General features: G+C 40.7%; 1 protein-coding gene across 2 annotated transcripts in view; it reads right to left on the bottom strand.

Annotated features, from left to right (window-relative positions):
• Positions 1-175: 175 nt before the first annotated feature.
• LOC146567009 (uncharacterized) overlaps positions 176-11,873 on the bottom strand; it is a 435,082-nt gene continuing 423,384 nt past the window's right edge. The window contains exons 1-4 of one of the 2 annotated variants that reach the window (XM_085286592.1): positions 5,238-5,326; positions 4,286-4,391; positions 1,632-2,480; positions 176-1,306 (exon numbers count right to left, since the gene is read on the bottom strand). In XM_085286592.1, the coding sequence (XP_085142718.1) occupies positions 614-1,306; positions 1,632-2,480; positions 4,286-4,303 (1,560 nt within the window). In that variant the 5' untranslated portion in view covers positions 4,304-4,391; positions 5,238-5,326 and the 3' untranslated portion in view covers positions 176-613. Of the gene's footprint in view, positions 1,307-1,631; positions 2,481-4,285; positions 4,392-5,237; positions 5,327-11,873 lie in introns of those variants that run through there. The other variant, XM_085286593.1, reaches the window with a different exon arrangement.

Genomic DNA, 11,873 nt, shown 5'->3' with positions numbered 1-11,873 from the left:
AGCTGCGTTCTTACAAACCATCCCACTGTGTAAACCTGACATCTGTGGAACAGCTGAGCTGTATGATGTGTACAAGGACACAAAACATTATTTACCATCAGATCCCGAGCCCTCCATGTGTTAATCAAGACACTGCTGCTGTGCTACATCCATAAATAATGAATAAATTAGGAGCTGAAGCTAAAAGGACAGTTTATTTGTACCATCTTCATGTCAACACATTCAAGAACATCACAGATGAAGAAACATTAAAAACTTCCACACTACATAAAGCAAGAAAAATAGTTTTTCTTGCTTTATGTAGAAAAACAGAAACATCGAACACCTCCAAGACTCTCTTTGAAAGAACTGAAAACCTTTATTCTCATGGTCCAATCATGAGTGAACTCCCCGATGAAGCCTTGTGTGCTAAAACATGTCAGAGTTTAAAGGTTAAACATGAGTTTCCAAAACGTTTTGCTGGAGAACAATGAACTATTTGACTGAGTTTCAATTATTTACAGACGAGCAAAACCAGGACAGAGAAAAAAGGACAAAACTGACTCAGTAAAACGACAGAAAATAAGATCCCATGTAAATCTGTATTATGTAGAAGTTCAGCCCAGCAACCAGTTCAGTTCAACACAAGTTTAAATGATTCTATCTGAACTCTGTGGAGCCTGATCTCAAGCTTTTTGAGTCTGACACTGAAACCAGAGGATCTTTCTGTCTCTTCAGATTCACTGTGATCCAGTGATGAGAGTGATTTCAGCCCTGAGTGATCACGCTGATGTTTGCACAGAGCAGACAATGAGGTGAATGTTTGGGCACATTGGTAACAGTGAAACAGTTTATTAGTAACGTGGGATCGTTTGTGTTCGGAGTATGAACTGAGATTCCTGAAGCTCTTGTCACACTGGTCACAGCTGTAGTTTCCTTCCATGTGTGTACGTTCATGATTGTTACGACTACATGAATATGAGAAGCTTCTGTCACAGTGTCTGCACTTGTATGGTTTCTCTCCTGTGTGGACTCGTTTGTGTCTTTTAAGCTTACATGCAGTGGTGAAGGATGACCCACACTGATCACAGAGGTGCTTTTTAACCCCACTGTGAATCAGTTCATGCCGTTTTAATGCACCTGATGTGGTGAAGCTTCTCCCACATTCTTTGCAGTATTTCACTTTGTCTCCAGTGTGTCTACGTTGATGTGTTTTTAGGGTGGCTTGCTGACTGAAAGTTTTTCCACAGACGTCACAACGAAAGTCTTTCCCACCACCACAGTGATGACAGGGTTGAGAACTGGATCCATCTGTGTCGCTCTGCTTCTAAACAAAGACACAAAGACAGTGTAAGTCAGTCCTTCAACACTTTTATCCTGAACGTCACCTGAAATAAAGAGCATCTCTGCAGACGTCCAATTACATTTGACTGTTTCAGTTAACACACTCAGTTTACTGGGCTGCAATAACTACAATACTACCACCATAATACTACAGTAATACTAAAATCATAACTGACATGAAAATCTGAATAATCACTCAGAGCTGCTTTTCCATGCAGTAGAATTGCTAACATGCTAACACAGTTTAATGAGCAGAGTTGTTCCAAACAGTCAGGCTAAAATGACAAGATAACAATATAAATACATACCTCACAGTAACTGCACTTGTTGAGTCTCTTTCTGGTGTGGATCTGTTGGTGTAGTCTCAGGTACTGTGGAGCTTTAAAAGTCTTCTCACACAGGTCACATTTATAAGGTCTCTCCTCAGTGTGGGTAAACATGTGTCGTTTTAACTGTGTGTCTGTAGCAAAGTATTTGCCACACTGTTCACAGCAGTACACATCATGTCTGGTGTGAATGCGTAGGTGTCTATTTCGGTGCCCTCTCCGGCTGAAAGTTATTCCACAGATGTCACAGCTGTACGCCTTAATTCCAGAGTGGGTAACTAGATGACTCTGTAAGCTGCTACTGCGAGTAAAAGCTCTGCCACACTGATCACAGCTGTACGCTTTAACTCCACTGTGGATGAGTTGGTGTGTTTTTAGGGAATCCTTCAAGGAAAAAGACTTTCCACACAAGTCACAGCTGAACAGTCTCTCTCCAGTGTGAATGACCTGATGCTGTTTTAGTTTATCCTTCCTAGCAAACTCCTTCCCACACTCGTCACAGCTGTATGCCTTAATTCCAGAGTGGGTCACTAGATGATTCTGTAAGTTCCAAATGTGAGTAAAAGCTCTGCCACACTGATCACAGCTGTACGCTTTAACTCCACTGTGGATGAGTTGGTGTCTTTTTAGGTAACCCTTCCAGGAAAAAGACTTTCCACACAAGTCACAGCTGAACGGTCTCTCTCCAGTGTGGATGACCTGATGCTGTTTTAGATGACCCTTTAAAGTAAAACCCTTCCCACACTCGTCACAGGTGTGTTTTTTCTCTCCCTTTCTTCTGTGAGGTTTGTCGGCCTCCTGAGAGCGCTGACTTCTCGCTCCATGTTGGTTCTGCAGTGACAGAGATACAAACAGAGGCAGTGAGTGAAATGCAGTCGTGGAACAAACTCAACCTTCAAACTCCCTCCATTAACACTAGTTTTAAACCTGAAGGTGGAGTGTGGCACCAAACACCTTAAAGGTCTCTTATCCCCACCTGCTGGTAGTTCTAACACATTACATCCAACCTGCTGTTAAAAATAATCCATGACTGTTCAAACACTAAAATCATGCCCATTCCTCCTGATTGCACGCGCACATGCACACACACTTTTATATTACTTTATAATTTATATTATTTTGTTGTTTCTAATACATATTTCTATATTTTGTATAGATTTATACATAATTATTCAGTGATAATAAATCCTATGTTTGTTTATTTGTTTATTCAAAAAGAACCCCATTAGCTTCCACAACAGATGTTGCTCGTCTTCCGTCAAATACTATCACATAAAATATTATACAGTAAAGTGGATTCAAGATATCCACATGATTTGGCTCTTACATCCACAATGAGGTTTCACAATTGTTAAAATATAAGCAATCAATAATAATAATAATAATAATAATAACAACAACATTGAGGCACATTACACAAATTTCAAAAACAAACCATCTCTTACAATATTTACAACAACTAAAAGTTCTGTAAATCGGCTTTTAAATGTTCAGTGAAGTTTTGAATAGTTTGAATAATTCTCTAATTTTATAAGGCAATTTATTCCACTTAAAAGTTGCTCTAAATATAACAGTTTTACAAAAAGTTACTTTTAACTCGAGCATTTACTAAATTGCAGTTTGTTGAAAACTGTGTAATATCATTATGTATTTCATCTGGATACTGCAGCTGAGCAGAAATAAATGTGGTGTGTTTAAGAGAATTGCTTTCTTTATAAATACAAGTAAGCCATAGAATATTTTAGTCTGTACAGGAAGCCAAGAAAGTTGATTATGCATTTTATCAATATTATTATAGCATGAACATCTTAATACTAATCTGGACGCCTTATTCTGGACTAACTGAAGTCTGTTAAGATCTGTCTTATTAGCTGCTGACCAAATGATTGAACAATACTCCAGATGAGACATTACTAGTGCATTAATGACATCTTTCATAACTGAAGAAGTGATACACAAAGAGCATTTCATAGCCATAGCTATGCCTTGTCCCATTTTCTTAATAACAGAGTCGATGTGCTGAGACCATGAAAGGTGGTGATTTATGGTAACTTCTTATGAGCACCTGCAATCGTTCTGGTGCTGTGACATAAAAACAAACGCTGACCCGAGACTCTGGCACACAGTTTTGCCTCTTTTGCTCATTTTAATGTGTGATTAGTGCACAATCAGGGTGCCTTTCATGTAGGGCTGGGCTATATCATACCGTTCACAGTAATACCGGTATAATGTTGGGCAACGATAAGAAAATGAAATATCACGATAGAATATGGGTAAAACGCGCATGCGCAGTGCTTTTGTTTTCATACGCACATGGAGGAAAAAACATGGCGGTGACGGAGAATGAGAAGGGTGAAAGCGGATCGTTGAATGAAACAGATGAACCAGAATTGGTTTGTAAAAATGCTTCAACTTCAGTGATGTGGAACTGGTTTAGCTTTCGTACGTCAGATACACAACAAACTCTATTTGTGGTAGGACATGCTAGCAGGCCGTCGTTATTACCGTGTTTTTTGTGGAGTTGTAAAGTATTTTGTCTCGCGTCAATTATATCATCAGCTACATCGTTATCGCAAATTTTCAAATGTATATCGTGATAAATATTTTTGGTCATATCGCCCTGCTCTGTCTGTCACCTTCTGTGTTGAGCTCATTGTTTCCTCTGTAGTGGCTGAGCTGAGTCCAAGTAGCTGAAAATGTTCCTCTGCTGCTCCGTCAGACTCTTCTCCTCCTGCTGATCAGCTGGGACACAAAACAGATCTTTGTTAGGCTCCACACTGCACTGAAGAGTCAAAGTGTCTCATATGTTCATCTCACAAGTAAAAGAACACATTTTTGCTTCCCGAGGTGGGAAACTTGTTGGAAACAAACACAAAAGGCTTGAGCACTGATACCTGGCATTGCTGGCATTGAAAGATGCAATGCCAGCAATGAGGATTGTCAAGACTAAAACCAATCATTAAGCAAAGACAACTAATCCCCACCACGATTTTTTGATACGGAACCGCTACTGTGTGTGTCACAAGTTAATCTGGCTGTAGGCTATGGTACTTGGCCAGAGGTTGCGCTGGTTGACTCGACTCCATTTGAGTGCACACAAAGTAAATTGCACACTTTAGCTGTGCAGCGAAATTGACAATCGCCCGTATCAAAAACCGCTACTGCTTATACTACTGTGCTGTGATGTCGCTCGTAAGGGTGAAACTCATTGTGAAACGTTTGAGAACCACTGCTACAGAACAATGGAGATTTCCGTTATATGGTAACACCCTCAACTCACGTGACGCCCAGAATTGTACAATACTGATGCTCGAGAGCGCGCGTGTGATGCCAGTATGTGTAGAGTGTTGAGCGCGTGATCAGTGGTGAGAAAAACAACTCACGAAACTTGACCTTTCTTTACTCGTGGCTCACTTGCACTTCTAATCTATTCTTTTGCACACACGCACACACAGCCAGCTGCTGTTTCCTGTTTTGCTACACTCTGGAGAGCCTCGCCTTTAACGGTCTGCTCTCACAGAGAGCAACAGAAAACTTAAAAAAACTCGAGATTGACTGAACTCAGTTCAAAGTTACCTTGACACTTACCTTTAGATGTGAGAGGTAGCAATGGTCCGCTTGAAGCTGACGCTCCGGTGCGTGTGTGAAAAAGATCAACATACTGCTTCAGAAGCACGTGTCGAGGCTTGATTCGTTTGGCCAGAGTCACGTGATTAGTGACGTCTGAAGCTTCATTTAGAACGTACTTTTTAAAAATTGAACTTTATTGAACACACAATAAGTATACAACATACAAACACATGAAGTTTAAGAAAGAACAGAACATGAACATACAAAATCAGGGGTAAAAAATTATCTCATCAGTATGCGCAAAAATCAACATATATATATTGTTCTGAGAGCCTTTTTGTTGGTTGAGTCTGATATTGATTGTATGTACTATTCCATATCCTTCTAAAAAGGCAGAAATATGGTGATTTATTAATAAACTTACATTTATGGATAAAAAATTAGCCAAAAGTATTAACAAATTTATTATAAAAAAACATTTATCATTCTTCCTGGTGAACTTAAAGAAACAGAATAAAACATTTTCCCATCATTAAGAAAACTCCCTTAAAATATGGACAATAACAAAACTGCTAAATTCTTCCAGAATCTCTGTGTAGAGGAACAGTACCAAAAAAGATGTGCTACAGTTTCTAGATGATCCCCACAGAAAGTTCAATTAGTATTTATGTGTCTTTTAAATGTTACCATATAGTGACTGGCTGGGTAACATTTATGAAGAATTTTATATGAGATTTCCTTCACCTTGTTTGCAATTAGATATTTATGGGATCATCCAGACTGTCTTCCAGGTGATATCTGGAACATGTCGGTTCCAGTAAGATATTATATATATGGGAGAGACACGATATCTTCTTGGAATAAACTACGTATTCTCTTATTGCTGTTACCAAGTTCCTGTGAAAAGCAGATTTTTCCCACTGCTGACTCAGCTGGATCAGGGAGAGTGACTGAGGTAGATATTGAACTGTCAGTGTTTTTATATAACATTAAAGTACCTGAGGGTATGGCACCAAGCACCATGGAGAATTCCCAAACACTTACGGGAAAATTATAAAATGTAAGGGATTCATTGTAAGTAAGTCGTACTCCCTCTTTATTAACCAGCTGAGCCACCAATAGGATCCCATTTTGGACCTAAGTTTCCAGGAAAAGTGATTTATTTTTAAATAAAATATCTCTCTTGTTCCAGATGAGGTGGACGTCACAACAATGTGAATGGTCACTGGCAATGTTGAACCTGGAACAACATTTATTATGATGATGTGGGAACAACACCGACACGAGGATATCAGATCATTCCAGGATGAAGGTCAAAGGGAAAGTCCCCGGGACGCTTCCGGTTATGTTTCCATCCGGCGTAGTCATCTGACCGGTCCGTGCTATATCGCCCGTCTTGACCCAGAGTGGTACAACGTTTTGTAGGAAAGTTGGATCGATTCTCTCTCTCCCTCTCTTTCTCACTCTTACAAAAATAATAAATTCTCTGGGGGGGGGGGGGGGCTTCTCATACATTTATGGTACCCGACGGAGGAAACATTGACCGGGACTGAACCGACGGTCGTCTGACTCCTTCTTGATGTGCGTAAAACAAGGCCATTTTCTTTTAGGGTTTCTGTCTATTTTCTGTTAATGGGAAAACCCGTTGTAAAAAGTAGCTACACAGGGAGTGCAGAATTATTAGGCAAGTTGTATTTTTGAGGAATAATTTTATTATTGAACAACAACCATGTTCTCAATGAACCCAAAAAACTCATTAATATCAAAGCTGAATGTTTTTGGAAGTAGTTTTTAGTTTGTTTTTAGTTTTAGCTATTTTAGGGGGATATCTGTGTGTGCAGGTGACTATTACGGTGCACAATTATTAGGCAAATTAACAAAAAACAAATATATACCCATTTCAATTATTTATTTTTACCAGTGAAACCAATATAACATCTCCACATTCACAAATATACATTTCTGACATTCAAAAACAAAACAAAAACCAATCAGTGACCAATATAGCCACCTTTCTTTGCAAGGACACTCAAAAGCCTGCCATCCATGGATTCTGTCAGTGTTTTGATCTGTTCACCATCAACATTGCGTGCAGCAGCAACCACAGCCTCCCAGACACTGTTCAGAGAGGTGTACTGTTTTCCCTCCTTGTAAATCTCACATTTGATGATGGACCACAGGTTCTCAATGGGGTTCAGATCAGGTGAACAAGGTGGCCATGTCATTAGTTTTTCTTCTTTTATACCCTTTCTTGCCAGCCACGCTGTGGAGTACTTGGACGCGTGTGATGGAGCATTGTCCTGCATGAAAATCATGTTTTTCTTGAAGGATGCAGACTTCTTCCTGTACCACTGCTTGAAGAAGGTGTCTTCCAGAAACTGGCAGTAGGACTGGGAGTTGAGCTTGACTCCATCCTCAACCCGAAAAGGCCCCACAAGCTCATCTTTGATGATACCAGCCCAAACCAGTACTCCACCTCCACCTTGCTGGCGTCTGAGTCGGACTGGAGCTCTCTGCCCTTTACCAATCCAGCCACGGGCCCATCCATCTGGCCCATCAAGACTCACTCTCATTTCATCAGTCCATAAAACCTTAGAAAAACCAGTCTTGAGATATTTCTTGGCCCAGTCTTGACGTTTCAGCTTGTGTGTCTTGTTCAGTGGTGGTCGTCTTTCAGCCTTTCTTACCTTGGCCATGTCTCTGAGAATTGCACACCTTGTGCTTTTGGGCACTCCAGTGATGTTGCAGCTCTGAAATATGGCCAAACTGGTGGAAAGTGGCATCTTGGCAGCTGCACGCTTGACTTTTCTCAGTTCATGGGCAGTTATTTTGCGCCTTGGTTTTTCCACACGCTTCTTGCGACCGTGTTGACTATTTTGAATGATTGTTCGATGATCACGCTTCAGAAGCTTTGCAATTTTGAGACTGCTGCATCCCTCTGCAAGATGTCTCACTATTTTTGACTTTTCTGAGGAAGGAAAGGATGTTGCCTAATAATTATGCACACCTGATATAGGGTGTTAATGTCATTAGACCACACCCCTTCTCATTACAGCGATGCACATCACCTAATATGCTTAATTGGTAGTAGGCTTTCAAGCCTATACAGCTTGGAGTAAGACAACATGCATGAAGAGGATGATGTGGACAAAATACTCATTTGCCTAATAATTCTGCACTCCCTGTAGGGACAGCAAGTAGGCCTGCAGAGCGAGAGCGAAGTGCTCTAATAGGGTGATATGGTACTACAAGGTCATTAAGATAAGATGGGGCCTGATTATTTAAGACCTTGTATGTGAGAAGCAGGATTTTGAATTCAATTCTGGATTTAACAGGAAGCCAATGAAGGGAAGCCAAAACAGGAGAAATATGCTCTGTCTTTCTAGTCCCTGTCAGCACTCTTGCTGCAGCATTTTGGATTAGCTGAAGGCTTTTCAGTGAGTTTTTAGGACATCCTGATAATAATGAATTACAGTAGTCCAGACTGGAAGTAATAAATGCATGAACTAGTTTTTCAGCATCACTCTGAGACAGGATATTTCTAATTTTAGAGATGTTGCGCAAATGGAAGAAGGCAGTCTTATATGTTTATTTAATATGTGCATTGAAGGACATATCCTGGTCAAAAATGACTTCAAGGTTCCTCACAGCATTACTGGAGGCCAAGGTAATGCCATCCAGAGTAAGAATCTGGTTAGATAACATATTTCTAAGACTTTCAGGGCCGAGTACAATAACCTCAGTTTTATCTGAATTAAGAAGCAGAAAGTTAGCAGCCATCCAGGTCTTTATGTCTTTAAGACATTCCTGCAGTTTAACTAATTGGTGTGTGTTACCTGGTTTCATGGATAGATAGAGCTGCGTGTCATCTGCATAGCAGTGAAAATTTATGCTATGTCTTCTAATGATGCTGCCTAAGGGAAGCATGTATAATGTAAATTGAATTGGTCCTAGCACTGAACCCTGTGGAACTCTATAATTGACCTTAGTGTGTGAAGAGGACTCTCCATTTACATGCACAAATTGGAGTCTATTAGATAGATATGATACAAACCACTGCAGCACAGTACCTGTAATACCTACAGCATGTTCTAATCGCTCTAATAGGATATTATGGTCAACAGTATCGAACGCAGCACTAAGGTCTAACAGGACAAGCACAGAGATGAGTCCACTGTCAGAGGCCATAAGAAGATCATTTGTAACCTTCACTAAAGCTGTTTCTGTGCTGTGATGAGCTCTGAAACCTGACTGAAACTCTTCAAATAAGCCATTCCTCTGCAGATGATCTGTTAGCTGTTTGACAACTACTCTTTCAAGGATTTTTGATATGAAAGGAAGGTTGGAGATTGGCCTATAATTAGCTAAGACTGCTGGGTCTAGAGATGGCTTTTTGAGTAAAGGTTTAACTACAGCCACCTTGTAGGCCTGTGGTACATAGCTGATTATTAGAGATAGGTTGATCATATTTAAGACTGAAGAATTAATTAATGGCAGGACGTCTTTGAGCAGTTTTGTAGGAATGGGGTATAAAAGACACGTTGATGAGATGATGAGAGATGATGATGAGATAGCCTTTATTTGTCAGTTGCAGGTCTTTTGCCCACAACCGAGATGACAGACCTTGCCGACCGTACATACAATACACAAACATCACATTGGGGAGACAGGTCAGGCTAGGTAGCGAGGAACAAACATTGAAATGTGTAACACAAAAGGATAATACAGGAATGCACAGATATCAACACACCATAGCACAATAAACACAGACAAGCAACATGGGAAAGAGTTCCAGTGTGTACATCTGATCTGGGACCGCTGCAATCTTTCAATTGCGCCTCCAACTGACCCGATGTCCACATCAGAGGGGAGGTAAGCGTTGGAGGTGGCGTTGGATCCGGGGTAGGGAGGGTGATGCGTCGGTGAGTGCTTATCAGTATCAGTATATGTATGTGTGTGCGTGTCCATAGTTCAGCTGAGACAGTGTCCTTCGCCCTGCCAGGCTAAGTAAACAGTCTTCCAGCCAACCCTGGTGGCCTTGCATGGAATGGGAAGGAACAGACTAAACACAGTCGTTATCAGGGTGTTCAGCTCCGGCCTTGCAGCTGGCGCCGAGAGGGTATCCGCATGAAGTAATGGTATTTTTTACTTTAGTGCGAACAGCTCATATGAATTTCAAAGCAGTTCTACAGTCCAACACTGGTCTCTCACTCTCCCGTTGGAGAGCCGCGAGCTTCGCCATGCTTGCGTTCTGTGATGTTGTCATTTCTTGTGCTCAAGGAGCCAATTTCTGAGAACTCACAGCAGTGTGCCTCCCCGAGATGTCATCCAATTTTGCGCCCAGAGATGTTATTCCGAGCTAGCCCTTCCAAGATGTATCCAGTTTGCAGTCAGAGATCTTATTCTGAGTATTCACAGCAGCCGTAGCCTCTCCAAGATCTTATCCGTGCTGACTCAATGAGCCCATTTTGAGAAACTCACGCCTCTCCCATCATTCCAATCCCAGTGGGCAGCCTTGTGGGGGTTTGAACAGCCGATTCCGCTTTCTTAATTCTTCGATAAGCCAGGGCCAAGCCAGCTCCGATCAGCCAGAACCCTGTTACCATGGTTCCGAATAGGTAGATATCTTCAGCACTCAGGCTCACCCAAGCCCAAACTTCTCGTTGAGAAAGGGGTGTCAATTGCATTTAGGGACCAGTTGATCCAATCCATAATTCCTCTTTTAGGTTTTAGAGAACAGACTGTGAGAGAATATTCCAGGGAAAATACAAAAAAAACCCCACGAGACTAGACAAGGACATAAGCAGGGAAGATAAGGGAGAGGAGAAAAAGTGCGTCCACCTCCTCCGAGAGCAAAAGAAAGAGCTGATGGTTTGGAGGAAGTAATTATTGAAGTTAACTCAGAAAGATCAATTGGAGAAAAAGAGTCTAACTTAACATCGATGGTACTAAAAGTAGCTGTAGATAATATTACATCTGTGGGATGATTATTGGTAATTTTTTCTCTAATGATAAAAATTTGTTAATATCCAAAGACCAAAAGTCAAGATGCTCGTCAAACTTCACTCCGATTATACAAAAAAGAATCCGAAAAAAGTTCAACCAGTGGCTGCAAAGGGATTTATCTCTGAAAGGTAGAGTTTTAATTACTAAAGCTGAAGGGATATCCCGACTGGCATATGCTGCTCTCTCCTTACATCTGGATAAGAAGATTAGTAAAGACATTGACTGCATGCTCTTTAATTTTATATGGAAAAACAACGGACATATTTTATTTAAAAATAAATCACATTTCCTGGAAACTTGAGTCCAAAATGGGATCCTATTGATGGCTCAGCTGGTTAATAAAGAGGGAGTACTACTTACTTACAATGAATTCCTTACACTATATAATTTTCAAGTCAGTGTTTGGGAATTCTCAATGGTGCTTGGTGCCATACCCTCAGGTACTTTAATGTTATATAAAAACACTGACAGGTCAATATCTGCCTCAGTCACTCTCCCTGATCCAGCTGAGTCAGCAGTGGGAAAAATCTGCTTTTCACAGGAACTTGGTAACAGCAATAAGAGAATACGTAGTTTATTCCAAGAATATATCGTGTCTCTCCCATATATATAATATCTTACTGGAACCGACATGTTCCAGATATCACC

Source organism: Mchenga conophoros, linkage group LG9, assembly GCF_057382185.1.
Source record: "Mchenga conophoros isolate Kocher_MC1m ecotype Shallow Benthic linkage group LG9, M_conophoros_male_GT1.1, whole genome shotgun sequence".
In the NCBI taxonomy this organism is placed as follows: Eukaryota; Metazoa; Chordata; class Actinopteri; order Cichliformes; family Cichlidae; genus Mchenga; species Mchenga conophoros.
This window is presented reverse-complemented; position numbering and strand designations above follow the sequence as displayed.